Source organism: Schistocerca nitens, chromosome 2 (assembly GCF_023898315.1).
Source record: "Schistocerca nitens isolate TAMUIC-IGC-003100 chromosome 2, iqSchNite1.1, whole genome shotgun sequence".
Lineage (NCBI taxonomy): Eukaryota > Metazoa > Arthropoda > Insecta > Orthoptera > Acrididae > Schistocerca > Schistocerca nitens.
The window spans coordinates 631,467,260-631,495,143 of NC_064615.1; the positions used below are offsets into that span (position 1 = coordinate 631,467,260).

The window sequence follows — 27,884 nt, forward strand, 5'->3', positions numbered from 1 at the left end:
CCAGCAGTACTTCAGACTTTAGTCAAGTCCATGCCACGCCATGTTGCGGCACTTCTGCGTGCTTACGGGGGCCGTATACGACATTAGGCAGGTGTACAAGTTTCTTTGGCTCTTCAGTGTAAAAAGGTATGTTGTTAATATAATTCTACAACAACTAATAAATTCTGCCTTTTTTTAAATTTTTTGGTCGGGCACAAAGTACCTCCCACGTCCCCTCCTTGGTAATGCGTGTTATGGAAAATACCTTAATATTGCTAGGGTTAAGGTGCGTTTATATGGGCCATATTTTACGGTATTATTTGGCTCCAATAGCATTGCCGTCAACATTTCTGCGTAGTGAGTGCAATAGACGGCATTTTTGCTGTATGGCTGGGCAATCTCGCTGACGTTGCAGGTAGTTGCTGACGTATTGCCGAGGGGTTGTCGATGTTGTACCCTAGGGTGATGGTGATGATGATGATTGGATTGTGGGGCGCTCAACAGTGCGGTCATCAGCGCCCATACAAAGTCCCAATTTGTACACAGTCCATTCAAGCTGTTGTCATGAATGATGATGATGATGATGATGATGATGATGACAACACAAACACCCAGTCCCCGGGCAGAGAAAATCCCCAACCCAGCCGGGAATCGAACCAGGACCGTGTGAACGAGAGGCAGCAACGCTAGCCACTAGACCACGAGCTGCGGACCCCAGGGATGGAGAATATTTCGTACTGCAAGGCAATATCTATCTATTTCCTGTCTATAAATGCTTTCCTCTCGCTCTCAGCTCTTACTTCTCTCAACGACAGCGATACTGACACACACATGGTTACGGTTGCCACAAGCCACACCACAAGTTGGGAAACGGGGCCAAATTTCTAGTAGTTTACTGTCGAGTTGAGATTTGCACAAATGTTTTATTCGTATCTTACAGAAACTAGCAGTACGGCAATAAAGTGCCTTTTAAACACGCCGCTAACGGCAATCAAGTAATTTATAGCAATACAACAATTTAAATTTTTTTTAAACACAGAAACTAGCAGTACGGCAATAAACAACCTTTTAAAACACGCCGCTAACGGCAATCAAGTAATTTATAGCAATGCAACAGTTTAGAATTTTTAAAAAATAAAAAACAGAAGCTAGCAGTACGGCAATAAACTACCTTTTAAAACACGCCGCTAACGCCAATCAAAGTAATTTATAACAATACAACAATTTAAAAAAATTTAAAGAACATTAGTAAACAGGCTACTAAAGTAAATACAGAACTTTGTTAATAAAGTACGGTGAGGTAATTAAGCTACCAACACCGTCATTAAAAAAATTAAACAGGTCTCAGCAAACACACGATTAATGGCAATAAAAGGAATTTACAAACTTGGAGGAATTTAAAAATTTTTAAACATAAGTGTCCTGGAATATCATTAGAATATAACAGATATGACGGACCCGTGTAAGGCGGCCACAAATCACCCACTCAGGGATGCTCAGGCTAGACAGAATACTGACCAATTTAAATACGCCCATAAACACCATTTCCGCTCTTAGGCTGATCACTGCACCGACTTTTAGCCAGAGAAAACTTGTTACAAGATGGCTTAACTTGCTGACGGAATTAGAGCTAACCTCGTGCAAGGAAACATTACACCACACAGTCCTGAATGAGCGACCACATGATTAACCAACAAGAAACATGAATTTACTCATAACCCACGACAGAATAGCGAAACAATTAAACTGCCAAAACTACACCTCCCATCGGACAGTAACGAGAGGAGGAGGAAAGATCACGGTCTTCAATTACACTGGTGCCGGGGACACGAAACCCGGTCGCCAGAGGCCACAAGGCAGAAGAGACGCTGGTTACAGAAAATTATTACTTAATGATTAAACCTTCCATGAACTTAACTTGCAATTATGCTCAAACAGGCAGTACACGACCTCCGATGGCAAGGATCCACACATCCGACCGCGCACGCGTCGCCAGCGTACCCAACACGCCACAGTCACGCGACAACACGCTCTGTCACCGGAGTTCACGTCTTCTCTGCAACGTTGACGGGTGGTGACTGCTTCTTCATGTTAGGTGTCTCCTTTTAAACTCCAGTGTTGAAACGGAGGATTTAAAGAAGCTTTTTAACGTCCCACCAAGGCGAAATGAACAGCAACTACTCGTGGGGCGATTCTGTATACAACCAACACACGGGGAGCTCTTCCGTCAACTCGACCCGCTCATTACACACAACCGACATAAATCACGTGGCGACTCGGTACGCGTTGGAGAGCCACACTGCCCTCCCGTGCCCACCACACTCTCTGCGCACAACGACCCCCCCCCCCCCCCCTACTTCCGTGCCACCACACGAGGTTGCAACCGGTCAAAGATCTCACTTCCTCCATAGCAGTTTCCCGGAAGCAAAAACGCAGATATCGATAGCAGAGGGAAAAGACAACCAAGCAGCCACTTAATGACAGGCGACATATCAAACAAATATGTCAGGGGGAGAAAAGGAAAACCAATGCAATCTAAACACAAGGTGTAGCACGAGTCGATACATGGCTCAGGTACAGTTATGTGTCCAAGCGAAAACAGTATCGTTCCTCTTTCGTTCGAAAGTTTGTGCTCGTACATACAGTGGTCAAAATATCTGTTGCATGTAGCTTTATTGTCAATACTGGACGTAATAGGAAACACAACTTATTTAGTATTGTCAGTTTCAGTCATAGGGAAAAAAAAAATGATAAACACATTTTCACACGGTAAATGCAAATAAATAAATAAAACCTTACAAAATAGTCCACTGTAACCACAGCCTTCTCACTGTCATCTTGCATAGCACATCGTTTATGAACCAACTACCCCCCCCCCCCCCGTCCCCTCGTGGCTGGAAATACTTTTGAAAGCGGTTAGGCACACACCTCACCACATTGTCCAAATAGCCTGTGGAATTCGTCCCATTCCTCCAGAGCGGCCTCTATTGTCCTGTAATGTCTCAGGTGTGACAGGACAATTGCAAACCGCTCGTTTCAGCACGGCCCATGTATTCTCAATGCAGTTTGGATCTGGGGTATCGTATGGCCTTACATGATTCCACCGCAAAAAAATTACTGAACCACATTGATAAGGGGAGGCGGTCGACGATGCATTGTGGTTTAAACGTTGTCCTCGTTGCCTCCACATACGAATATCGGTGTTGACAGGGTCTCATAAAAAAGATCGTTGTGTCCCACTGCTGCTTAGTCCACCAAGAGTGGGCTCATGCCCATGAGACACGAGCCTTCAGCAAACACAGCAAAGAAAATGAGCCTTGAGAACTCTTCTGGCCCGTAATCCCTGCTCATTGAGACTACATCGTATTGTTCAAATAACTTACGGGTTTGCTGCCGGGTGACGTCGTCGAGCACCGCCGATATTTCGACAGGAGCACACCCTGCCATTCTCAAGGCACAAATGCAAGGGAGGAAAAATGTACAAGCAAATTTAATACCTCGGTTCATAGAGGAAAAACAAGGAAGACACCACACACAGAACAAGTGTCAACACAACCAAAGATAACCAACATCAGAAATATCGATGGTTACTATTAACCAGCAGGTGAGGTAGCACTAATTCTGTCCCTCTGTTTTTTGATGAGAGACAGAGCCGGATTCCAAGCAGCATTTAAACAAAATCCACCATCTCTGTTTATAAGGTTGCTTGATAGTCTGATTTCAACAGCTTCCTTAATAACACTATCCCAATAGCTTGACGTGCAAGCCAGAATCTCCGTGTTGTTGTATTCCATAGGATGACCGGTGTCAAGGCAATGTTCTGCAATAGCGGATTTGCTCGGCTGTTGTAAGCGTGTATGACGCTTATGTTCAATACACCGGTCTTCCACGGTCCTGATTGTCTGACCAATATATGACATGCCACAACTGCAAGGAATACGATAGACCCCAGCCTTACGCAAACCAAGATCATCTTTTACGGACGCCATCAGGGCCTTAATCTTAGAAGGTGGTAGAAAAACACATTTCACATCATGTTTCCGCAAAATACGGCCAATCCTGTTGGAAATGCTTCCTGCGTAAGGCAAAAAGGCCGTAGACTTAGGTGCCACTTCGTTGTTATCGTCACTCACCCGTTGCACAGAAGGCTGATGGCGCAATGCACGTTTGATCTGCCTCTCACTATAACCATTCTGACGAAAGGTGACTTCGAGATGTGCTAGCTCAGCTGCCAAACTTTCAGGGTCTGAGATAACGTGGGCCCTGTGAACCAAGGTGCGAAGTACTCCTTCACGCTGAGCTGGATGATGACAACTATCAGCTCGCAGATACAAGTCAGTGTGGGTGGGCTTTCTATAAACAGAATGTCCCAACGTACCATCAGTCTTCCTTTTGACCAACACATCAAGGAAGGGAAGGCATCCATTCTTTTCCACCTCCACAGTGAACTGAATATTCGGGTGGATTGAATTCAGATGTTCCAAAAACCGGTTTAAATTCTCACTACCATGAGGCTACACAAAAAAGTATCGTCTACATATCTGAGAAAACACGCAGGTTTCAAGGTCGCTGACTCCAATGCACATTCCTCAAAGTCCTCCATAAACATATTGGCCACAATAGGTGACAACGGGCTTCCCATTGCAACTCCATCAGTCTGTTCGTAGTACTGGCCATTGAATAAAAAGTAAGTGGAAGTCAGCACATGTCGAAACAAATTTGTTAACTCGACACCAAACTTAACCCCAATTAGCTGCAACGAATCTGAGAGAGGAACGCGAGTGAAAAGAGAAACCACATCAAAACTGACTAAAATATCAGAGTCATTCAAACGCAATCCCTGCAATCGACGTAAGAAATCTGCAGAGTTCTTAATGTGGTGTTCACACCTACCTACTAGTGGGCTCAACAAACTAGCAAGATGTTTAGCTACACGATATGTCGGAGCACTAATATTAGAAACAATAGGCCTCAACGGGACAGCCTCTTTATGGACCTTAGGGAGGCCATATAATCTAGGTGGTACAGCAGTAAGAATTTAGACTCTTGATAGTCTCCTGTGGCAAGTTATTTGAACATTCGATTCGCTGGGAAAAGTTAAGGTCTTACATCGTATTGTTTTGACACGTGCACTCATGTAGCTGTTTGGAACTGCCGCTGTATACGTGTATCATTGTGTTGGTGGTTTCTGCTTGCTGTTATATGCAGACATTTGTCCTGCACACTTGTTTTTCTTTCACGGGCACTCCTGTGGCGGTCCTCAATTGATACTGTGTATAGAAACTTGTTCCAGATTCCAGGGACGTCACTTAGACTCAAGCGTAGATTCGCTGCGATGTCTACTTGTCTCATTCCCCGCTCCATTAGAGTGACTGTATGGAGCATCTGATCGCAGTTTATTGTTGTGGGAGACGTCCTGAAGCAACAGAACTCTAATAATGAGACAGAGCACAAATACTGCAATATGTTGTCTATACGTTCAGAATATAAACATAAAATCTGAATAAAAATGTATTCTTACTTAAACTTACGTTATTGAAATCATTCAATCCTTCTACCGAAGCATTGTAACTTCTGGTACTGAGAGGCTTTGTGGTGAACAGTGCACCAGTTTATTGTTGTGGGAGACGTCCTGAAGCAACAGAACTGTAGTAATGAGACAGCACAAATACTGCAGTATGTTGTCTATAAGTTCGGCATATAAAAATAAAATCTGAATAAAAATGTATTCTTACTTAAACTTACGTTATTGAAATCATTCAATCCTTCTACCGTAGCATTGTAACTTCTGGTGAACAGTGCACCTTAGAGTGATGCGGTAGATTTAGAGTTCCCAGACGTGTGGCCTTAACCGGACATATCCGGGTTTTTATGGTCGTGTCCGGCCAAATATATACAAGTACGGCCTGTCTAGCTTTTCTTAGGCTTTTTTTGGTGATGAAGTAAAGAGCGCACAAGCTAATGACGTAAGCCCGAAAAATAAGTATAAGGAGGAATAAGGAGATATACTATAGGGATATACGAGGTGATCAAAAACGGTCTGAAAAGCTTGTAAGGGCGTTACAGGGTAGCTTGTGCTGTTGTGAGCGCAAATTCAAGAGGCCCGCTGGATACAATTAGTGTCAGTTGTTTTCATAGCATAGATCACGAGTGGGCAGCCACCTGAGATTACCCATCTCATTGCCGTATTTTGTTTACCTTGTTCTTTCTTAACATTACTAAATAATTTGTATCTGTTACAGATGTATTAGAACACAGCAGCCGTCGAAACTGGAGGTAATTTATAATGAAATAGGCGCAACCACTTGTTTTTATAGGCATTTATTTTTCCATGATAACATTTAAAGATGTCTGGCATCCCATCTTCGTATGTTCATATTCATTTACGTGCCGTAAACATTTTTTTTTATATTTACTAATGTCGGTACAGGATTTTGTGGCAGAAACTTTTAAGACGGCTAATGTAACACGTAGCAAGAATGTACACTCAAAAATGCGTGCTTTGAGGAATAATTTGTTGGCGTGACTTGTCGGGAAATCAGTATAATTCAAATGGGTGCAGTAATCCTACAATGATAATGTCACGGACGCTATAGTTTTGACTTTATGGGCTAGGATCGCTGCTGCCACGTCTCATGACGAGGCGGCCCGCGAGCTTGCAACGACCTCGGCTAACTTCAATGTTAATAACTCGAAAACGGCGGAACTTACCGAATTTTTATTAACAATTGTTTCTCAGCACAATCTACCCTGCATCACCCTCACAAGCTTGTGAGACTCACAGACTGTTTCTGACTACCACAGCTATTCTTATGTCTGTGCCCCCCAAATTCTATAAGTCCCTCCAGATCCTTGAGCGTCATGCACTCCGCCTCACCTTCCGTACACGCCTCCCGTCCCCCACGCGGATCCTCTATGATCTCATTCCTTTCCCCCATCCGCTCCTATTCCTCGAACATATCCGCATCCTCTACACCTCCCGCCGCCTTGAACCCCCTCACCCCCGGTTGCTCCTCTCCTCTCCCATCCCCGCCTCCTACCACGTCTTCACTGTTGTGTCCCCCCTACCCTCCATCTCTACACCCTACATCTCCTTTCCCAAGGTGGCTTCCATCAACTCCCCCTCCCGGATGATGCCCTCTCTCCCTCCATTTATCCCTCCTATCAACTCTGATCCTCACTCCCCCTCCTTTCCTCTGTCCTTTTCCCGGGCTCCCTCTCCCCCCTTCCATCCTCTTTCTTCCCCACCTCCCCTCTCTTTGCCCCCTTCTCTCCCCCGAGTCCTTTTACATTTCCCTCCTCATCCTCCTCTCATTCCCTCTCGCGTCTGCCCTTCTCCCCCTTTATTAGTCCTCTCCCTCCTTGGTCCCCCCCCCTTTTTCGTTTTTTTCCTTCCTCCCTCCTTGTTCTTCCCCATCCTCCAGGTCCCCGCCCCCCCATCTGCCTTTGGCTCGGGAGTGTCATCTTTGTGCCGCCACTTTCGTGCAGTGTTCTACATTGAGTGTTCTACAGTGAGTGTCTTACAGTGGGTGTTCCGTGTTGTGTTTTTTGGGACGTGTTGCGAACGGCCATCATACTGTCGCTGAGTGTGCCTTTTATCTCTTGCGAACAGAAACCAGACTGTCGCCGTGTTTTTTTAATTGTGTGTGTGCTATGTTATTTGTCTGATTCCTGTGTCTTTTATTAACGTTGCCAACCCCTTTTGCTTTCTGTTTTAACTTTCCGCATTTTTTCGCCATTTTACACTTGACGTCACCGTTTTATCGCCTGTTTCTCTTGTTTCTTTTCTTCTTCCGCTTTTAAAATAAAAGTCTGTAGGCTGTAGAGCAGCGTACTAAGCTGCTGCCAGCCCGCCCCCTTCGGGGGGAATTGAAAATCAATAAAAGAAAAAAAAATATGTCTGTGTCATGTGTTACGCAATGTCACAATAACGCTAAGCGCAGTGCGAGTGTGGCAAAGTAGAATGTGCCAATCAGCCGGTGGAGACCCGTCCCGACACGCTCGTGCGTCACTGCTATTCGTGTAGGGATGAGGGTTGGTTAGGAAGAATACTGAGCAATTAAGAAGACCAGAGCCGAATTCAGGATTTTGGTCTCTAGGGGAGGAGGTCCGCAATCATAAAAATGTTGTATCATAGAGACAAAAAAGTTTTCATGAGTGAACAACGTTATTTTCTTAATCTTTCTGCTATCTGTCTGTCTGTTGACTTTGACCAATATCTATCGAGGTCAGCTAAGGGGATGAGCAATATTGGAAATCGTGTTTCGACATTCGGGTAAAATTCTGGGACAGGTGTGTATCCGGCATCAGTTCATGAGTTAAATTTTCTGAAGCATTCCGTTTATTACAAAAATAAAATAAAACCGCGTCCACAGCACTATTTATCTTGTTGTTTCTAACTTTATTCCTTGTGTGACGTAAAACTAGGACGGCTTAACACTAGCTCGAATTCGTCCATCTTGTAGCAAAAGCATAGCCCCGTTGAAACGATTTTATTGCCACAGACAAAGCTCGTAAACATTGCTGCATTGAGAGTGCAATAGACGGTTGTAGCAATATTATGGTATGGCAATAGCCATATGGTTTGCCTGGGCAATATTAGTGATGTTGCAGATAGTTGCCGAAATATTCCCGAGGGCACTTGTATTCCTCAAAGAGTAGAAGTATTTCTGATTATTGTTACATGTCTCTTCTGGCGGTTGCGTCATTGTGTCGCGCCGACAGCACTGTCAAGTTAAATGTTGAGATCTGTTACCGGAGATGGACACGTTTAAGTCAAGGTGGGAAATGTTTAAGCAGTTATATAGAGGTGTATATTATTTTTTTAATATAAAGCTTAATTAGAAGATGTAAATTAGACAATTTTTCACGTTAAGTAATTTTACGGGGACGAGATGTCACCTTATGTAAATCGTGTGAACGGCAATTGTTAGAGTGGATACCAACATGCGGGATAACTTACAGGCGACATTACAGTACACAAAAGTTTTCGTCATATTCGTACTGAAGCAACAGAAATGAAATGTGACTTCTCTGGAATAAATAGACTTATGTAAATGGTTGAATCATCAACTTGCTGGGTCTAATCTGTTTGTTAGTGTTGTTCCACATGAAAAAGATGAAGTTATCTTCTAATTAACCCAACATTGCTAAACTTTTGAAATTGGTACCAATTCGTGGTTTCTGCCAATCTGATATTTATTGTCATTATAGGGTGTAAACCAGGACATTTTATAGGCTGCTTAATTTTGTATGTGACATACCATAGGAGACTTTATATTTGTCCCACACAGTTGGTTTTTTATGGACAGATCCTTACCAAACAAGTATGAGGTCAGTGATGCCCTTAGGAATCTCAAATGTTAATGTAAATCCCAGTACTGGTAATCAAATAAATTACAGCAACAAACATTTTTCTGTTTCCCATAAAAATATTCAGTCAATAACAAACAAAGTTTTAGATTAGTTTAGTTTAGTACTTGTGCCATAGATCATGAATACGACACTTCGTAAAGATGTGGACTAGTCAGGTTAATAAAAGGTATCTATACAAGATATTACATTAGACAAAATATTACACGACATTCAACATTTGTGTGTGTGTGTGTGTGTGTGTGTGTGTGTGTGTGTGTGTGGAGGTTGGGAAATTACCCACTTACTATATCCAAAAATTCATCTAATGAGTAGAAGGAGTTGCCATTAAGAAATTCTTTTAATTTCCTTTTAAATGCTATATGGCTATCTGTCGGACTTTAGATGCTATTAGGTAATTGACCAAAGACTTTTGTGGCAGCATAATTAACCCCCTTCTGAGCCAAAGTTATATTTAACCTTGAGTAGTGACGATCATCCTTTCTCCTAGTGTTGTAGCCATGTACACTGCTATTACTTTTGAATTCGTTTGGATTGTTAATAACAAATTTCGTAAGTGAATATATATATATATATATATATTGTGAGGCTACAGTGAAGATTTCTAGCTCTTTAAATAAGTGTCTGCAGGATGATCTTTGATGAGCCCCAGCAATTATTCTGATTACACGCTTTTGTGCAATGAACACTCTTTTACTCAATGATGAGTTACCCCAGAATATGATGCCATACGAAAGCAGAGAATGAAAATAGACGTGGTAAGCTAATTTACTCAGATGTGTATCACCAAAATTTGCAATGACCCTAATAGCATAAGTAGCTGAACTCAAATGTTTCAGCAGATCCTCAGTGTGTTTTTTCTAGTTCAACCCCTCATCAATGCATACACCTAGAAATTTTGAATATTCTACCTTAGCTACCGATTTCTGATCGAAGTCTATATTTATTAATGGGGTCATTCCATTTACTGTGTGGAACTGTATATACTGTGTTTTATCAAAGTTTAATGAGAGCCCATTTGCAGAGAACCACTTAATGATTTTCTGAAAAACATCGTTTACAATTTCACTGGTTAATTCTTGTCTGTCGAGTGTGATAGCTATACTTGTATCATCGGCAAAAAGTACCAGCTTTGCATCTTCATGAATATAGAATGGCAAGTCATCAATATATATTAAGAACAGCAGAGGACCCAAGACTGAACCTTGCGGCACCCCATTCTTCATTGTTCCTCAGTTTGAGAAATCACCAGTTTTTTGCATATTATGTGAACTGTTTATTTCAACTTTCTGCACTCTTCCAGTTAGGTATGATTTAAACCATTTGAGCCCTGTCCCATTCATACCACAGTACTTGAGCTTATCTAGAAGTATTCCATGATTTACACAATCAATAGCCTTTGATAGATCATAAAAAATCCCAACGGTTGACTTCCGGTTACTCAGAGCATTTAATATTTCATTAGTGAAAGTGTATATAGCATTTTCCGTTGAAAAACCCTTCTGGAAACCAAACTGACATTTTGTTAAAACTTTATTTTTACAAAGGTGTGAAGCTACTCTACAATACATCACTTTTTCAAGAATTTTGGATAAGGCAGTCAGAAGAGAGATTGGGCGGTAGTTGTTGACATCAGATGTATCCCCTTTTTTATGCAGTGGTATAACAATGGCATACTTCAGTCTATCTGGGAAAATACCCTGCTTCAGAGAGCTATTACATATGTGGCTAAGAATCCCACTTATTTCTTGGGAACAAGCTTTTATTATCCTGCTGGAAATGCCATCAATCTCATGTGAGCTTTCATTCTTGAGAGAGTTTATTATCTTCCTAATTTCAAATGGAGAGGTGGGTGGAATTTCAATTGTATCAAATGGTGTGGGTAAGGCCTCTTCCATTAACTGCCTTGCTTCTTCTAATGAACATTTAGATCCTATTTTCTCTACAACATTCAAAAAATGATGATTCATAATTTTTTCGACTTCCGGCTTGTTGTTTATCAAGTTTCCATTCGCTTTGATGGTGATGCCGTCATCCTGTACTCTTGGTTGTCCTGTGTCCCTTGTAATAATATACCAAATTGTTTTGATTTTGTTATCAGAGGTATTAATCTCAGACATGATGCACATGCTTCTGGACTTTTTAATAACCTTTCTTGATGTGGCACAGTAGTTTTTATAATATTTGGCTGTTTCTGGGTCATTACTCCTTCTTGTTGTTAGATACAGTTCCCTTTTATGGTTGCAAGATATTTTTATTCCTTTAGTAAGCCAAGGTTTCTTGCATAGTTTCTTATAATTAGATTTAACTAATTTCTTGGGGAACTACTTACTAAATACAGAACTTAACTTTACTAATATTCTGTGCATTACAGAACACTGGCTAAATAATGACCAAATTGACTCTTTTTCTATACCAGGATACACACTAGCAAATTACTTCTGTAGAAGCAGCTATAAAAATGGAGGTACCACAATGTTCATCAAGTATGGGTTAAAACATAAATCGATCAATAAGTTTCAACATCTCAGTGCAGAAACAGACTTTGGGGTGGCTCTCATTGAAGTCAGTGAGGCAAATACAGTTGTAGCATGTATTTATCGCTCCACAAATGGAAATTTTGACTCATTTCTAAGTAAGCTTGAATATGTCCTAAACAGGCTTCATCTAGACAAAAATCAGTAGTACTTTGTCGGGACTTCAACATTGATTTTCTTGGAACAAGCAAAAGAAAACAACTATTGTTCACCCTCACAGATACTTTCAACTTAAAACAGACTATAACAGTCCCAACAAGAATCACAAAAACTACTGCTTCTGCCTTGGATCACATATTTGTGAACATAAGTTGTACTACAAAATGTATAAGTACAAGCCTTATTGATCATGAAGCTCAAGTTGCCACCATCCAAAGCCACTTACTGGCCAACCAGAACTATAAAAGAACTATAACAGCAAGACAGTTTCATACACACAATATAGAAACATTCAACTCCCTGTTATCAGGAGAAATGTGGGAAGAAGTTTTGCAAATAGATGTCACTAACAAAAAGTTTGAGAAATTCTCTAGCAACTTCATTGATTACTTTGAAATTGCATTCCCTCTCAAAACACTGGAAATAACAGGCACAACTAAAAAAGCAAAGCTATGGATAACAACAGGGACCAAATTTTAAGTGTGAGGAAAAGAGAATCACTCAAATACAGGTAAAACAATAACATACCCCCTCTTCTAAATAGTTACATAAAGGAATATGTAGAGAAGAGTGATACAACAGGCAAAACAAAAAATAAATAAATAAATAAAATAAAAAAAGGCCCCTGATAAGTTCATAACAGAATATAAAAGCCAAACAGTATGGAAAGTCTTAAAGAAGGAAGCAAATAAAAGTGTCCCATAAAATAGAAAATATCACTCTTAACCATAAGAACAAGACTATAACTGATCCCCAACACATCGCAAATCTTTTTAAATGTGACTCTGCTGAGATCAAAAATAATTTGTTAGTCAGTGACAAAAAAGATACTAAAAAGAAACAGAAAAACAAAGTGCACTCATGTTCCTCTTCAATCCACATTGATGGAACAACCCCAGATGAAATCATCAGTGCTGCATCAGCTCATAGGAAAATGTCACCAGGGATTGATGGTATTCCTCATCACATCGTAAAGTAATGTATTGAAAACATTTCACTTCCTCTTGCAGATATAGTAAATTCATCTTTTCTGACAGGCACATTTCCAGACTATTTAAAAATTGCTAAAGTGGTCGCTATCCATAATAAAGGAAACAAAACAAATATAGAAGACTATAGAACAGTTTCATTATTATCAGGCTTTAGTAAAATCATAGAAAAAGTAATGAAATGCTTAGAGACAAAACAAAATTCCCATGTATTCTCAGCATGGATTCAGGAAAAATAAATCAACAACCAGTGCAATCTATGATTTTATAGAAAATGCCCTGCAAGCAATAGACCAAAAACAAAGAGCCACTGGCATTTTTTTAGACTTAAGTAAAGCCTTTGACATACTGGACCACAACATACTGTTGGAGAAGCTCCAAGTATATGGCATTAGAGGCACTGCACTAAAATGGTTCACTTTGTACTTGATGAACAGGAAACAAAAAATACAAATAAAACACGAACTAAAAGAAAACACCAGGACATGTTTCTTTGCTGCAGAAGTTCTAAATAAAGGAGTCCCTCAGGGATCCATTCTTGGGCCAATCCTCTTTCTCCTGTATATAAATGATCTAGATCTGAACATTGAGTCACAAACAAACACTTTTTTGCGGATGACACAAGCATCCTAATTACAGGAAATAACCCAAGTCAGCTTCAAACAGCTGTTACTAAGACTACAGAACAGCTAAACAGATGGTTTGAGGGGCACTTATGATAAACACCAAAAAAAAAAAAAGATTCCTAAATTTCTGTTTAAAAGGTGATGCATGCTACACCAGTATGACAAACTCCAACAAAATTTCATCTTCTCTGGAAACAAAGCTTTTAGGCTTATGGCTTCAAAGTAACTTCAAATGGCACGCTCATATAAACAAAATTAATGGAACACTAAATAAAATATGTTACAATCTGCGTTTACTCCCTCTCAAAGCAAGTTATAGCACTGTCCAAACTGCCTACTTTGCCCAAGCCCACGGCATCCTACTGTACGGAATTATATTCTGGGGTAATACACCACCTAGTTCAGTCACCTTCTTAACTCAAAAAAGAACTGTAAGAGCAATGCAGCACGCTCGACAAACAGTTTCTTGAAAACCCTTCTTTCAAAAGTCATCAATTCTCCCTCTTCCCTGTATGTATATACTAGAAATCTGTAAATATATTAGAAAGAATTTAAAAGATGTAAATGAAAATTTTAATATCCATGAACATGATACAAGACAAAAGGAAAAGTTTCATGTCAAGTCAATAAGGACATCAGCCTATAAAACCTCCAGAGTAAACAGCACTATACAAATTTACATTAGTCTTCCGTGTAAAGTAAAAGACATATCATCATTCTTACTCTTTTATAAAACCCTAAGGGCATTTTTATTGGATCATTGCTTCTATTCAGTAGCATAATTCCTAGATCATTTAAGATATGAAAGACTTGAAACAAGACAGTGCAGCTACTGCAAGAACCTTTGTGGATAAAGCTAAAATTCATGTATCTGCTGAAATGATTACTGTATATCTGTGTGTGTGTGTGTGTGTGTGTGTGTGTGTGTGTGTGTGTGTGTGTGTCCTGTATCCCCACATTATGGAAAGATTTATAGGATGAATCAATAAATCAACTAGTTATCAACTAGTGCAAAAGCTACAAATTATTATGTTCTTAGAATAAAATATGGAGTAATGAAATTTATGATGGATTAATAACAATGTAATATTTCCCCCTTTATAGTCTAGGGTTAAATGAACTGTCATATTTTGGAAATGGAGGAGGAGCTTACAATATATGTATTATGTGGGCAGTATAATGATGGTTAGACATTGCAGATTATCCCTTCTCAACCACCTTCCCATGTAGTTGGTCGGTCAGTTGATTTGGGGGAGGGGACCAAACTGCAAGGCCATCAACCCCATTGGATTAGGGAAGGAAGTCAGACATGCCCTTCCACAGGACCATCCCTGCATTTATCTAATGCAATTTAGGAAAATCACAGAAAAACCTAAATCAGAATGGCTGGCTGCGGGTTTGAACTGTCATCCTCCCGAATGCAAGTCCAGTGTGCTAACCACTGGGCCACCTCACTCAGTCCCATGCAGTAATAGTTCATACATAATATCATTAATACAAATGCTTGGATGTGTGTTTTAATATGTGCTGTCGGCTGGACAGTCTGCCAGGATTGCATTTCAGCAGGTGGACTAGGGTGGGATATGGGTTGTGTTGGGTAGTGTAAATAGAGGGAGAGAAGTGGGAGGCAGAAACAGGGCTCCAGGTGGGTAGTTAGCGACTTGGAGGGATACTACTGGTTTGCTGGCTAGGAATGTGGGAGGGAGGGGTGGCAGGTTCATGTGCTAGACATGTGATGCACTGTGTAGGTTGTGTGAGTGATGGAATACCACTTTAGGAGGAGTGGGAAGGTTGTTAGGTAGGATGTTCCTCATTTCCAGACATGGTGATGGATAATCGAAGACTTGGTGAAGGATAGGATTCAGTTGCTCAAGTCCAGTGTGATATTGGGTGATGAGGGTGGTGCTCCTTTATAGCTAATTGGGGATGGTAGGAGGATTAGGGCTATGTGAGGATATGACATAGGATATCTCTTTGTGTACTAGGTTTAGGGGATAGTGCCCTCATCCTCATAAGACCTTCAGCATACTGGTCAAGGTAGTTCTCATCACTGCAGATGTGCTGCCCACAGTGGCTGCCCATATTTGTACTTGCTTGTAATACACTTTAGCAGGCAACACTGGAGGCAGCAATGAATTCTTTCATCCAACACATGGACCAGCGTATCACTGTCCATGATCCCCACCTTGAGCACCTTTGAATGTTCTACCTCTTTTTGTCTCCATCAAAGACCCTGAAGTGTCACAAGATGAGAAAAAATCTGTTGAAAAGATGAGTTCTTGTAAGGATATTGCTCTCCATGAAGTTTCTCTAACTGCGTAACATGTGCTCACTTTCAGCCACAACAAAAGAAAGGCAGTGACGAAGTTTTTAATCAAGAACTGCCCTATGTATACAACAGAGTGTATAAAAGTACTACAGTACTGTACTACATCTACCTGCATTGCAAATGAGAAAATATTACTGCAGTTACTGTTCTACTAACTTACATTCACTATAGATGATGAGTAGCATTTCTACATTCTCATTGTTGGTATACATTTTATCCACACAAATCTTCAATTGAAGACAGGTGACTGAATGAACAGTGTGCATGTTCCTTGCATTTCCATTTGTTTACTTTTAGCTCCAGCAAGTGGATGAGTTACATTACCCTGGGTACCTGCACTGTGTGCTAATACAGGAGAGTCAAATAAAAATTTGTGTTACAATTTTGATAATGTTATATTTATGTGAATGGTTCATTAGTACTACTGTTCTTATCTTCATAATGTACAAAGCTACAAGAAAGGCAAACATGTTAATTAACATCCCTCTGGTAGCTAAATGACATTTGCTACATACTATTTTAATTTTGCTTCTTGATGAAAAATTATTGGGCTAGTCAAGATAAGTGGGACACTCTGAATAATGGGACATTAATCAGTGGGTTTCTAAGCAAAGTCACTTTTGAATGTTGATTATGTGTGAGAAGCTCTCATTATGCTTTGTGTAAGAAGGAGAAATGTCTAAGCATGTATCAAAATTTAACAGCTGCAGGATTGTAACCTACTTAGACAGGTTTATCATTCCTTGATATTACTGCTGACAAGGGTTAGAATCCCACAACTGTCATATCAGTGAGGACTCGATGAGTTAAGGATGGCCATACTCCCATGGAGAATCTCAGTGCCCCAAATGAATTGTGCAGGGTCACTTGGCCATGTCACATACTTGAGTCAGGAAATGGGCTGTTTTGAAGCAAAAAAAGTACCAAAGTGGACAATGTGATGATGTCTGGAGCACCACGGACTGTCTGCATAGCATTTCAGATTGAACCACTATATGCACTCCTATTAAGGGAGCCTAAAGATTATTGCATATAGCAGTTGAAACCGGTTGCCTTGTATCTTCTTCTGCAGTGTTCAACTCTGAGTTGCGACATTATACCATTCGTCTTTTCTGTCAGGCTTCCTCTTCATTTACACATATGTAGTGCATCCCACATCATTAATAATTTGGTGCATCTATGAGAACCTTGGATGTCCATACTAATTCCTTCCCTCAGTAGCCCCAACTACTACTGTTCCAATGATGTTATTGTGTCTTAAAACATGTCCAAGTTCATCTTTCAGGTGTGCCTTATTAGAGATCTGGTTTCCTGTACTCTTCCCGGCATCTCTTTATTGGAACTCTATCTCTCCAGCTGATCCTTCTGTAGCATCAAATCTCCATTGATTTTAGCTGTCCTCTCTCTTGTTTTCCTGTTTCACATCCATATAGGACCACACTCCAGAAAAATTATTTTCTATTTCCTTATTTCCAGACTTAAGCTCTTACTGGTGAGTAAGTTCTTTCTCTAATTAAATACAGTTTTGGTCTGCTCATAATTTCTTTGCATCTTCTAGCATCCCTTGTCATCTTGCTTCCCAAATAGGAAAATTGCTCCATCAATTCCAACTCCTCTCTTCCAATTCTTATTCTTAAAGGTTTGTATTATTCTTCAGTACTGCAAACCATCAATTTACTCTTTTTCCTGTTTATTTTCATACCATACTGATTACAGAAAAACCCTTTCCATTGTGCTGAGAATCTTCTCTAGATCTTCTTTCAACTCTGTGATCACAGCAGCATCAGCTGTGTTATGCATCATGTCTTATCTTCTCCCTGTGCATTTTGATTCCCACTTCAGTAGTTTCACAAACTTGGTCTACAGCTTCCTGACGGTAAGCATTGAATATATGAGGCAGAGTACATCCTTGTCTCATCCCTTGAGTAATGTCTGCATATCTTTGTATTAGAAACCTACTTTCTTCAGCACTCTGAAAGTATCTTGCATTATCAAATTCCTTTTCCAGGTTTACAAAGGCGATATAAGTTGGTTAATATTTCTGTATTTGCTGTACAGTGTCAGAATCACCTCTCTTATTCCTATTCCTACCCTGAATCAAAATAATTTTCACTCGGCATATCCTCTACCTACTCTTCAATTCTGCTCAGAATTATCTTCCTGAGAATTTTTAATGCATGTGATACTTGCCTAAGATTTGATACTGTTGACATTTTGTAGCTGCCATCTTCTTTGCTATGGCAACTATGATGCATTTCTGGAAATCAGTTGGTATCTCTCCTGTGTTATAGATGGACCTAATAGTTTCAGCAGCATTATTTCATGCTGTCACCAGTATTCTTGATTAGTTCTGCAAGAATGTCATCAATGCCCATTGCTTTGCTCTCCTGTAGATCTTTAAGAACTTTCTCAAATTCTTCTTGTAGGATGTTATCTACTTCACTAAACAATATTTTTCCCTCTGTCTTCTACTGTACTCGAGATTCTTGTTTGTGTTTGTAAAAAATTTGTTTGCTGTACTGTAGGCTGTATCAGTTATTCTGTTTCAAATATTTTCTTATACTTCTCTGCACACTTCCTCAAGAAAATTTCCTTTTGCATTTCTAGCTTTCTATTGACTAAGTTCCTCAGTCTTCTGTATTCAGCTTTTCTTTATTCACCAGTTATGTTTTTACATTGTCTTCTTTTTTTATAAACTGAATAACATTGCTGTTATTCATTTCCTTTTGTTTTAAGGTTTACTTTTTCTCTCTGTCTTTTTGCTGATTTGTATGTCTCATATTTAATTTTTTCCCAGTCTTATTTCCCTCTTCAGTGTCAAAAATTTTTAGGTAGGTTGTTTGTTTCCTGTACATGATGCCTTACCAGTCCCTCAGTTTTCAAATTTTCTATTACCTATTTCTGTTTTGCTGTCTTTTTCTTCAGACATCTGAATCTGAATGAAATTGCCATGAGGACCAAGTTGTGGTCACTGTATGTGTTTGCAGATGGATAGCAGTTGTAGTCTTTAACTTGGTTTGTAAAATGTGATTTCACAAAAATGTGATTGTTGTCTTTTCAAGCCTCTTGGGGCAACGTTATCAGACATCTGAATCTGAATGAAATTGCCCTGAGGACCAAGTTGTGGTCACTGTATGTGTTTGCAGATGGATAGCGGTTGTAGTCTTTAACTTGGTTTGTAAAATGTGATTTCACAAAAATGTGATTGTTGTCTTTTCAAGTCTCTTGGGGCAACGTTATCCACAGTTACAAATATCCGTACTTTTATGAATGAATTAAGTTCAAATGGATAAAACATAAAACTGTTTTGTATTAATTATCATTTAATTCATGCAAAGCTAATGAAGGCTTTTTAAGGAGTCCAGTCAACTAAATGTCTCAAAATGGTAACCACATATGAATATATGCTTTTGGATGATCATCAAGGAAAGGTGTGTGATGTAGTTAATGCCATAGCCATACTGGAATGAAAATTTTACATTAATAATTAACTGTGAGGAAGCTTTGTACAAAAAGGATGTCAAAACTGTCAAATGTTGACCAAAGACAAATGTGAAAATTAATATTTTAACAATATTAAACCATTTTAAAAAGAAACCATCTAATTACTTGCTCCATTGTGGAAGAGTGTATGGTCACCACTTCTGCCAGCAAAGAAACAGCAATCAAAACAAGGGATAAAGGCTAGTTAGCCTGCATGAATGAAGGCAAAGTAAGTAACTTTTATCTGCTTAACAGTCTGTAGCCAGTGTGATTCTGTAATTCAGAGGGGTTCCATCTTCATGACTGCTCTGCAAGGTATAAAACAGTTACTGGAGAGTACTATGCAAGTCTTCTGGACCAACTGTAAGAAAAAAAGTGAACACACACACACACCGGGTGGTTTTTTTTTCTTTTTTTAAAAAAGGCAAATTTAGATGGGTATCTTTTAAAAATTCCAGAAACACACTCAGGGCTAGAATGTACTTATTGAAAAATCATTGCTCAAGGTATATTGACATGAAACACACCTGTGCCTAAGTCTAATTTATTTTTCTGTTGTATACAAAGGGTGATTCAGCTGCCCCTACTGATGGGTTTTATCCAACCTGCAACCTTTTCAAAAACCACTCACAAATTGGCGGCTTAAACACTGAGTTCAACTAGTGAGTATTTAGACAGTGCACTCTTAGAGTTTATCAACAAGGCACTCCCTTGTCCAGGAAATGAGAAACCATTTCCGAAGGCAGAAGAATCAATTGATGGTAAATGGCGTAGAAGATCCATTGATATCCATGGATATCCCGAGCACCAGCAGTAAACCATGCCATTATCTTTGGTGAAATTTTCCAGAGATGAGCTAGTCCCACAGTTGCATCTCTGGATGAGAACTGAAAAAGATACAGACAATGTCAAGAAAAATAATTCCAATTTTAAAATATCCCCTTGAAATGTAAGAACACTTCATGCTATTTTAAAAACATTTAATTTCAAATAATAATTTATTTTTACATGTCCTAAGGATATTTTGATTTCATTTAAATTAAAAAGATTTAAAATTTATAACAATACCCTTCCACTGATGGCTAATACTATGCTGCCTTAATGCATGTATACCTGTCCCCACCAAGCTAAAACTGAACTTGACAAGTTAGTAAGAAGTTGTGAACATTAAAGGGTCTGTTGTGCAAGACATATGGCACTTAGGGGTGGTACCTTGCACTTATCCGAAAAATATTTCTAAGTAGCCCTACGGCACACACAGTAAAAACTGAAAGTGCCTTGCCCAGCAAATGCTGGATTGAAGGCTTATCCACATGCTTTGGTGGCTGTCTACATCAGCCATCACTTAAAATGGTGCTGCCCCTCTCTATCTTGGGGAAGTGAAATTTTTATATTGTCTCATCGCTACTTTTCAAACTATTAGTCCTATAGAAAAAAAATCCTCAGGACCATTTTGTAGTAAATTTAATGTAGTTTACAAATTATTCAAGAAACATGCATTTTAGGGCCACTTTTTTACGATTTTTATTGGACAATTTGAAAACTATGTCCTCTAGGGAAAACGTGTCCCAATTTAAATACATTAAATTTCCTCCAAAAGGTTCTGCTGATCTTTCTGTGGGACTAATAATTTGTGTGTGATATTTGAAGGCACTTCAGGTTTTATAAAACCCACAAGTAAGGACAACTGAATCCCTGTACATATGTACATATGTCCAGGATCTACTCCCAAACCTCTGGATCCGTTTCAACCAAATTTGGCACAGAAACAGCGGGCTTCATGAGTACCAGCTCCAATAGGAGCGGAGATACAAACCGAAACATTTTTTTTCCAGCCTCTGGCTTAAAGGATGCTTACACAACAGGCATGTTGTGTGTGAACATTATTGGCCTGCCAGATCAACCTGCTTCGCAGGGCAACCTACATCTAATGGGCAAGAAACGGTTTTCTGGACCACAACGTTTAGGCTGCCTTGCATGACAGGTGTATTGTCTTGGAGCAGTATCGGCCTGCTTTATTGACCTCCTTTGTGTGGTGCCCCATACGTCAGGGGCAAATAAATGATTGCATGCCCCTGATGTGTAGTCTGCCCTTCATGACAGGCATGTTGTGGGAGTAGTATTGGCCCATTTTATTTAATTGTCTTGCAGGGCTACATATTCCGATGAACATAGCTTCAGCAGGTTGAGATTGATAGAGGAGGGGAGCGGGAGCTGCATGAGGCAGGTGGAAGGTGTAGAGGGGTAGTGGACACGTGGAAAACGAAGTGGGATAGGCGGAGATGGAAAGAGAGAGGGAGGAGGATAAGGTCAGCAGGAAGGGGGAGGAAGATATAGTCAGAAAAAGGAGGTGGAGGGAACAGACAAAGAGAGGGGGGAGGAGATGAAGAGACAGGGAGAGTGGAGAGGAGGAGATAGATAAATCGAGGTGGGAGGATGAGGTGGAGAGACAGAAGGAGGAAGAGGAGGACACAGAGAGATGGCGAAGGAAATGTGTTCAATTTACATATTGAAAGCATATGTGGGCAAAGCTATAGGAAAAAGGGTAGTTTATAAAACACATACACACTGCTGGAACAAAAATTTTCACATTGTCCCCATATCATAAAAAATTAATTAAAAAAATTGAATTTGTAGGTTCACCATGATTAAGGAATAAGTGTAAAAGAGAAGCACATATAGAAATTGTAAAATCTTTGAAATGTTATGGATTTCCTGTTAATAGGATATGCTTCCTTGTTTTATACATCATTCTGCTGCATTTCAATACTGATAATGTAATAAATTAATTATGGCTCTGTTGGAAGAAACATGTCAATATTTAGTTGAAACTGTGGTGATACATAATGGATAAGTCCTATGAAAATTGTCACATGAGATCAGAAATATTCTCTCTATAAACATAAGTACAAAATAATTTACTCTGTGACTTTGCTGATAAATAAAATATCTTATTTTTTGGCTCACATCTTCACTCCTCCTGTTTTTCTCCTGCCCACAAATTCCACAAAAATTTGAAATTCTGATAGGAGAGACCACTAGAAATAGTATAGTATCATATAGTGTTCAAGCAGTAAATTATTTTCTTATTGAACACCTCTAAAAATGTTATTTTTTACTACCAACTGGAATCATGTTACTTTATACCCTACCATTTGTGATTCTGAACTAAATTTTGCTTGTTTTTTTTTCTTTTGCAGGGAAGCTGGATTCTTCTTCAGAATTGCCATCTGGGATTAGATTATATGCAAGAGCTGTTTGTTAACCTATCAGAAATAGAGAGTTGTGATCCAAACTTTCGTTGTTGGATTACTACAGAAGTTCATGTTAATTTTCCAATTTCATTGCTGCAAATTTCAATTAAATTTACAAATGACCCTCCACAAGGTACTTTCAGTCAACTTTCATATACTAAAAAGGCCATGTTAGTAGTTATTACACCATGCAAAGTTATTATCATCATATTACTTTCCATCTTTTAAAATTTCTGAACATAAAATTAGAACATTATAAGTTTATAGTTCAGTTAATTTTCCACTGACCATTTACTACTAATTTTTCAGTGAATCATAATAAACAGAAATCTTGATTTGTTGATGTCAACACATCTCCCATCATAAATAAATAAATGGTTCACACCTGTATCGCTGAAGTCCAAATAATGAGCCAAGCAAATTATATTTTACTAGTAATTTAGAAATTGTGTTACAAATCAGAGTATATATATCATAAGGCATGATGTCATTGTGCCTATACAATGTCAATCCAGATATGTGAAATGATTGAAGACTTACTAGGAGACAAATCCAGTGCATTGTCTTCAGTTAGGAGATACAACCAATAGAAAAAAATACTATAGGACCTAACTCTTGGAAGTTTGCTACCCATGATACATGTAAATCATTTTGCAGTTCATATATGTATCTCCCTGTGACTATAGAGATGATGCTATTTTACAGTGAATAAAACTGACATCAGTATAAGATGGGAGCTGCAGCGGGATTTGCACATGATCAGTGTTTGATGCAAAGGCTAGGAACTATCTCTCATTACAATACAAAATAATACAATGTAATAAAATGTAATACAAGTAAGAAACATTACGTTATGTAATTCCAGAATGGGAAATAAGCCACACTGATTCCATAGTCATAGGTTTGACATGTGAACTCTATAAATTAACTATAAAATAATTTAAAATATTCCATTTTAAAGTTTCCTCCTTCAGTTTATATCATTTAAAAGGAAATTGATTATTTTACTAAGTCTGAATATAATTTTTTTTGTAATTGATGAAAGTATCAATATTAACCAAAAACCATGTGTCACAGGTGTGACAAAATTCAGAAGTACAACATAACACTTTGACCTTTACAGGAAAAAAGCTGTGAATCAAATGGTTATATGTAAACAATGTAATAAGTGTATAATACTATAATTTTGTTTATTAGCCATGAAAATATGAGAAAGAACATAACATTATTTTCAAAATAACATCATAATTTCTGTTGTCATGGCTGTGACATGATAAAGTCATGGGTGTGACGTGTACAAACTTCTTTCAATATTTCACAGAAATAAAGATAGAAAATGGATTCAAATTACATTTTTGGCAGCACAAAGAATCATATTGCATGATTAAAGTGTTGTTGGTGTTAAATTAATTTAAAAAGTTCTGTTCTTTAAGAGAACATACACCTTCACTTTATGTTTTTTCCTTCTTTTCTCCTTTCTAGAAATACTTACCCCCAAGCTATGCATAACACAATACTAACACCTCTTTCTGAGCTCAACATCTCAATTATTATGGAGGGATGATGACTCAGTTTTTCAGGATTGCAAATGGGAAGTTGCAGTACAGAAAATGGCCCAAAGATCGCCAGTGTGTATACGTGTGTGTGTGTGTGTGTGTGTGTGTGTGTGTGTGTGTGTGTGTAGTGAGTGAAGTATTATGACACTGAGCTCAACATCTCAATCTTTATGGAGGGATGCTGACTCAGTTTTTCAGAATAGCAAATGGGAAGTTGCAGTACAGAAAATGGCCCAAAGATCGCCAGTGTGTATATGTGTGTGTGTGTGTGTGTGTGTGTGTGTGTGTGTGTGTGTGTGTGTGTGTGTAGTGAGTGAAGTGTTATGACACAATGTGCGTATAATTTGTGCAGTGACTGATAGTGAGTTATGAGTGTACCGTGTGGCGTTACATTATTTATTAAGTTATTTGTAAAAATATTGTTGTATACGAGGAGTTAATATAATGATGGTCTCTAACTAAAAGTCTGTAAATATATGTACATACGAATTAGCTTATTTTAAATTGATCTAAACTTGTAAATACTTTTATATGTCCTATAGCCTTGTAACAAGAGATCTACAGATGAATAAAGCTACTACTATTACCACTACTACTACTAGAAACTAAAGAACAACTCATTTGTAACTGAAACATCCTCTCATTTCTTCAGCATATTACACATTATGGAGAATGAAGCAATGTCTTTTTCAAATAAATAAAGGATTGACCACTTAACAAAACAAAGAAATATACACAGAAATACATACTTGAATAACTTTCTAATAAAATACTCGATTTCCTTTCATTTGAATTGCAGGAGGATTCAAAATTTTAACAACATTCTTTTGTAAAGAAACAATTGAAATCTCATTTCCATTAGCACAAAAGTGATTTTTTTTCTAACATGGTTTTAAAAACATAAGCTTGATTTCATTGGCCATACATTCTGATTGACAAACAGCAACAAAATTCTGTGCATTTCCCTTCTCACTCTGAAGTTCTATGATCAGAAAGGTTCCAACTTGAATTCCCTTAGTTAGATTTATGGTTGCCTGTACTTTATTTTCTGATGTTGCTTGATTACCTTCAACATTAAACTCTTTAGAATCTGGTAAAAATCAGAAAATTTTGGCTGTTCCTTGCATTTAGGGATCCTCTGAAAGACTTCATATCTTGTCATTTCACTGACAGATATTTCTGCAGCTAAAACATAATGACCGTCATAGTTTCTAGAATAATGGTTAGATTGCACTTTAGGAATTGGAATTACATCTTCCCAAAACCTTGACTGTTTCTTTTGCCTTGTCCACATCACTGCTTGAAATTCAGAGAAAACGAACTTCATTCAGTTTATCACTAGCATAACCAGAAAATTTCTTTGCATTATTCATTACAAATTTCTGAATTCTGATTCCTCTCCATACAGTTCTCTCCACTGTTCCCCATATCTCATCAAAAGCCCCTTTGCCATGTGAAAAGGCAAAAAAGCCCAGACATGTTTTGGTGTGGCAGAGGTAGGACAATGTAAATTTATTTTTAAACGGAGCATTGCAGTTGTCAGAAAACATATGTACTTTTGTAAATTTGGATTCTGCTGTTTTAGATGTGCTATTATTTTTTCAAGAAAACACCAAACTGCAAATTTGTCATGTGAAAGGTGATGAGTTGCAGTTGCATAAGAAGAAACCTTTAGACTATCTCATACATATCAGTTAAATAATGTTATTTGTTTATGGCTCCAATGTGCAGCCTAAATTTCATCCCGACATGAAAGAAAAGTTCTTGGCAAAGTCAACTTGCATGGCAATGTTATTCTTTTTAAGCTCTTTCTTACAAGACCCAAAATATTTGGCTTGTTCCTCCCTTATAAGGAAATGCCTTTTAAACATTGACATCTGGTCCTCTAACTCTTCATTGACCGTTTTCAGCCTCAGTGTATTTTCCGTAACTTTGGCACTCCATCACAATTATTCCACTGCTTCCATGACAGAATTTAATATTGATTTTCATTATTCAAGCACAATGACAGGTCCTGCTTATACTTTCTCCATTTTCCTGTCATAAAATCCTCATTTTGTACATCACAAGTAATTTTCTGAAGCAACTCTTTAGTAGAATTGGGAAAATCTGGAATCACATGTGAAATACTTTCAGTTATAAATTTAAAATTTGCATGGTAATTGTATACATGCAGATTATGTGGTGTTTCTGATCAGTGACGTGGCCGTGTTGACTTCCCTAATGGAGTATCAGGATTTGTATTTTCAAATTCCTCATATGCTTTACAGTCAGTCATCATAATATATGGCTTCTGAACCTATTCTTATTTTCCACTACTGGTGTCTTTAACAGATTTTACATCATGAATACCAGGAGTAGCTTGACTAACATCATTTTATCGTCACACCCATGACAAATATTACTGTCACACCTGTGACAACATTCCTGGATAAAATACAGTTATTCCCAAAAATTAATAGGTTTAGGAGTTAATATATTTTCTTAACCTCACTTTCCCAGAATGTTACAAATTATGAAGTACTTGTTGAAACAAGAAGCAAACTTTATCTTCTTTTTTGTCATGGGTGTGATAGTGATCCCTGTCACTTTCAAAAAGAGAAAAAAATTCAAAAGAAAGCTTACCTGAAAAAATATTAAAGAGTGTTGTTACATAGCAAGTTGCTTATTGTTGTATTGTCTATTTCACAGAAAGCAAATCGGTTCAGCCAGTGTAAAAAAACTTCCATGGTGTTTATGGACTACATTAAACTACAATCTTTTGGTTGATAATTCATAACTAAATATCTTGAATACAATAAAAATGAGTTTCAAATCATTAAATTTTATATTTTGTTAGTGCTTTCACTTTCCTGAATTTCTAAAAATGACTGTTTGGCTCATTTTATGCTGAATGAGCCACCAGTATATCAGTCTCTCTTCTTTCTGTTATGTACTTAGTACATGTACTAAAGTTATGTAAAATGATTAGTTTCTTATTTAGGGAGGAATTTGTAAAACTTTATTATTCATAATGTAATTTTCTGATGACAATAATACAACTAGTTTACCTGGAAATAGTTTATTTACAAGAATAATCATGTTTTGTTTCCTTTAGAACATGTAGAGTTGAAATTTTCAGTGAGCAAATAGTTACATCTACATCTACATAGGTACTCTGCAAGCCACATTGTGTATGGTGGAGGGTACCATGAACCACTACAAGTCATTCCCTCTCCCATTCCACTTGCAAATAGAGTGAGGGAAAAACAATTGTCTGTTTGCCTCCATATCAGCCCTAATTTCTCGTCCCTTAACTTTTTGGTCCTTATGCACAATGTATGTTGGCGCGCAGTAGAATCGTTCGGCAGTCAGCTTCAAATGCCGGATCTCTAAATTTTCTCAATAGTGTTCCTCAAAGAGAATGTTGCCTTCCCTCCAGGGATCCCCATTTGAGTTCCCGAAGCATCCCCATAACACTTACGAGTTTGTTCAAACCTACTGGTAACAAATCTAGCAGCCCACCTCTGAATTGCTTCGATGTCTTCTTTCAGTCCTTGTACAGGTCCCAAGTACTGAAGCAGTACTCAAGAATAGGTTAAACCAGTGTCCTATATGCTG

At 38.5% G+C, this 27,884-nt stretch overlaps 1 protein-coding gene across 1 annotated transcript in view; it reads left to right on the top strand.

Annotated features, from left to right (window-relative positions):
- The window catches only part of LOC126235215 (dynein axonemal heavy chain 8-like), a 570,318-nt gene that overhangs the window by 434,588 nt on the left and 107,846 nt on the right, over positions 1-27,884 (top strand). Inside the window, exon 38 of the mRNA XM_049943945.1 lies at positions 22,675-22,861. Within this exon, the coding sequence (XP_049799902.1) occupies positions 22,675-22,861 (187 nt within the window). The remainder of the gene's footprint in view (positions 1-22,674; positions 22,862-27,884) is intronic.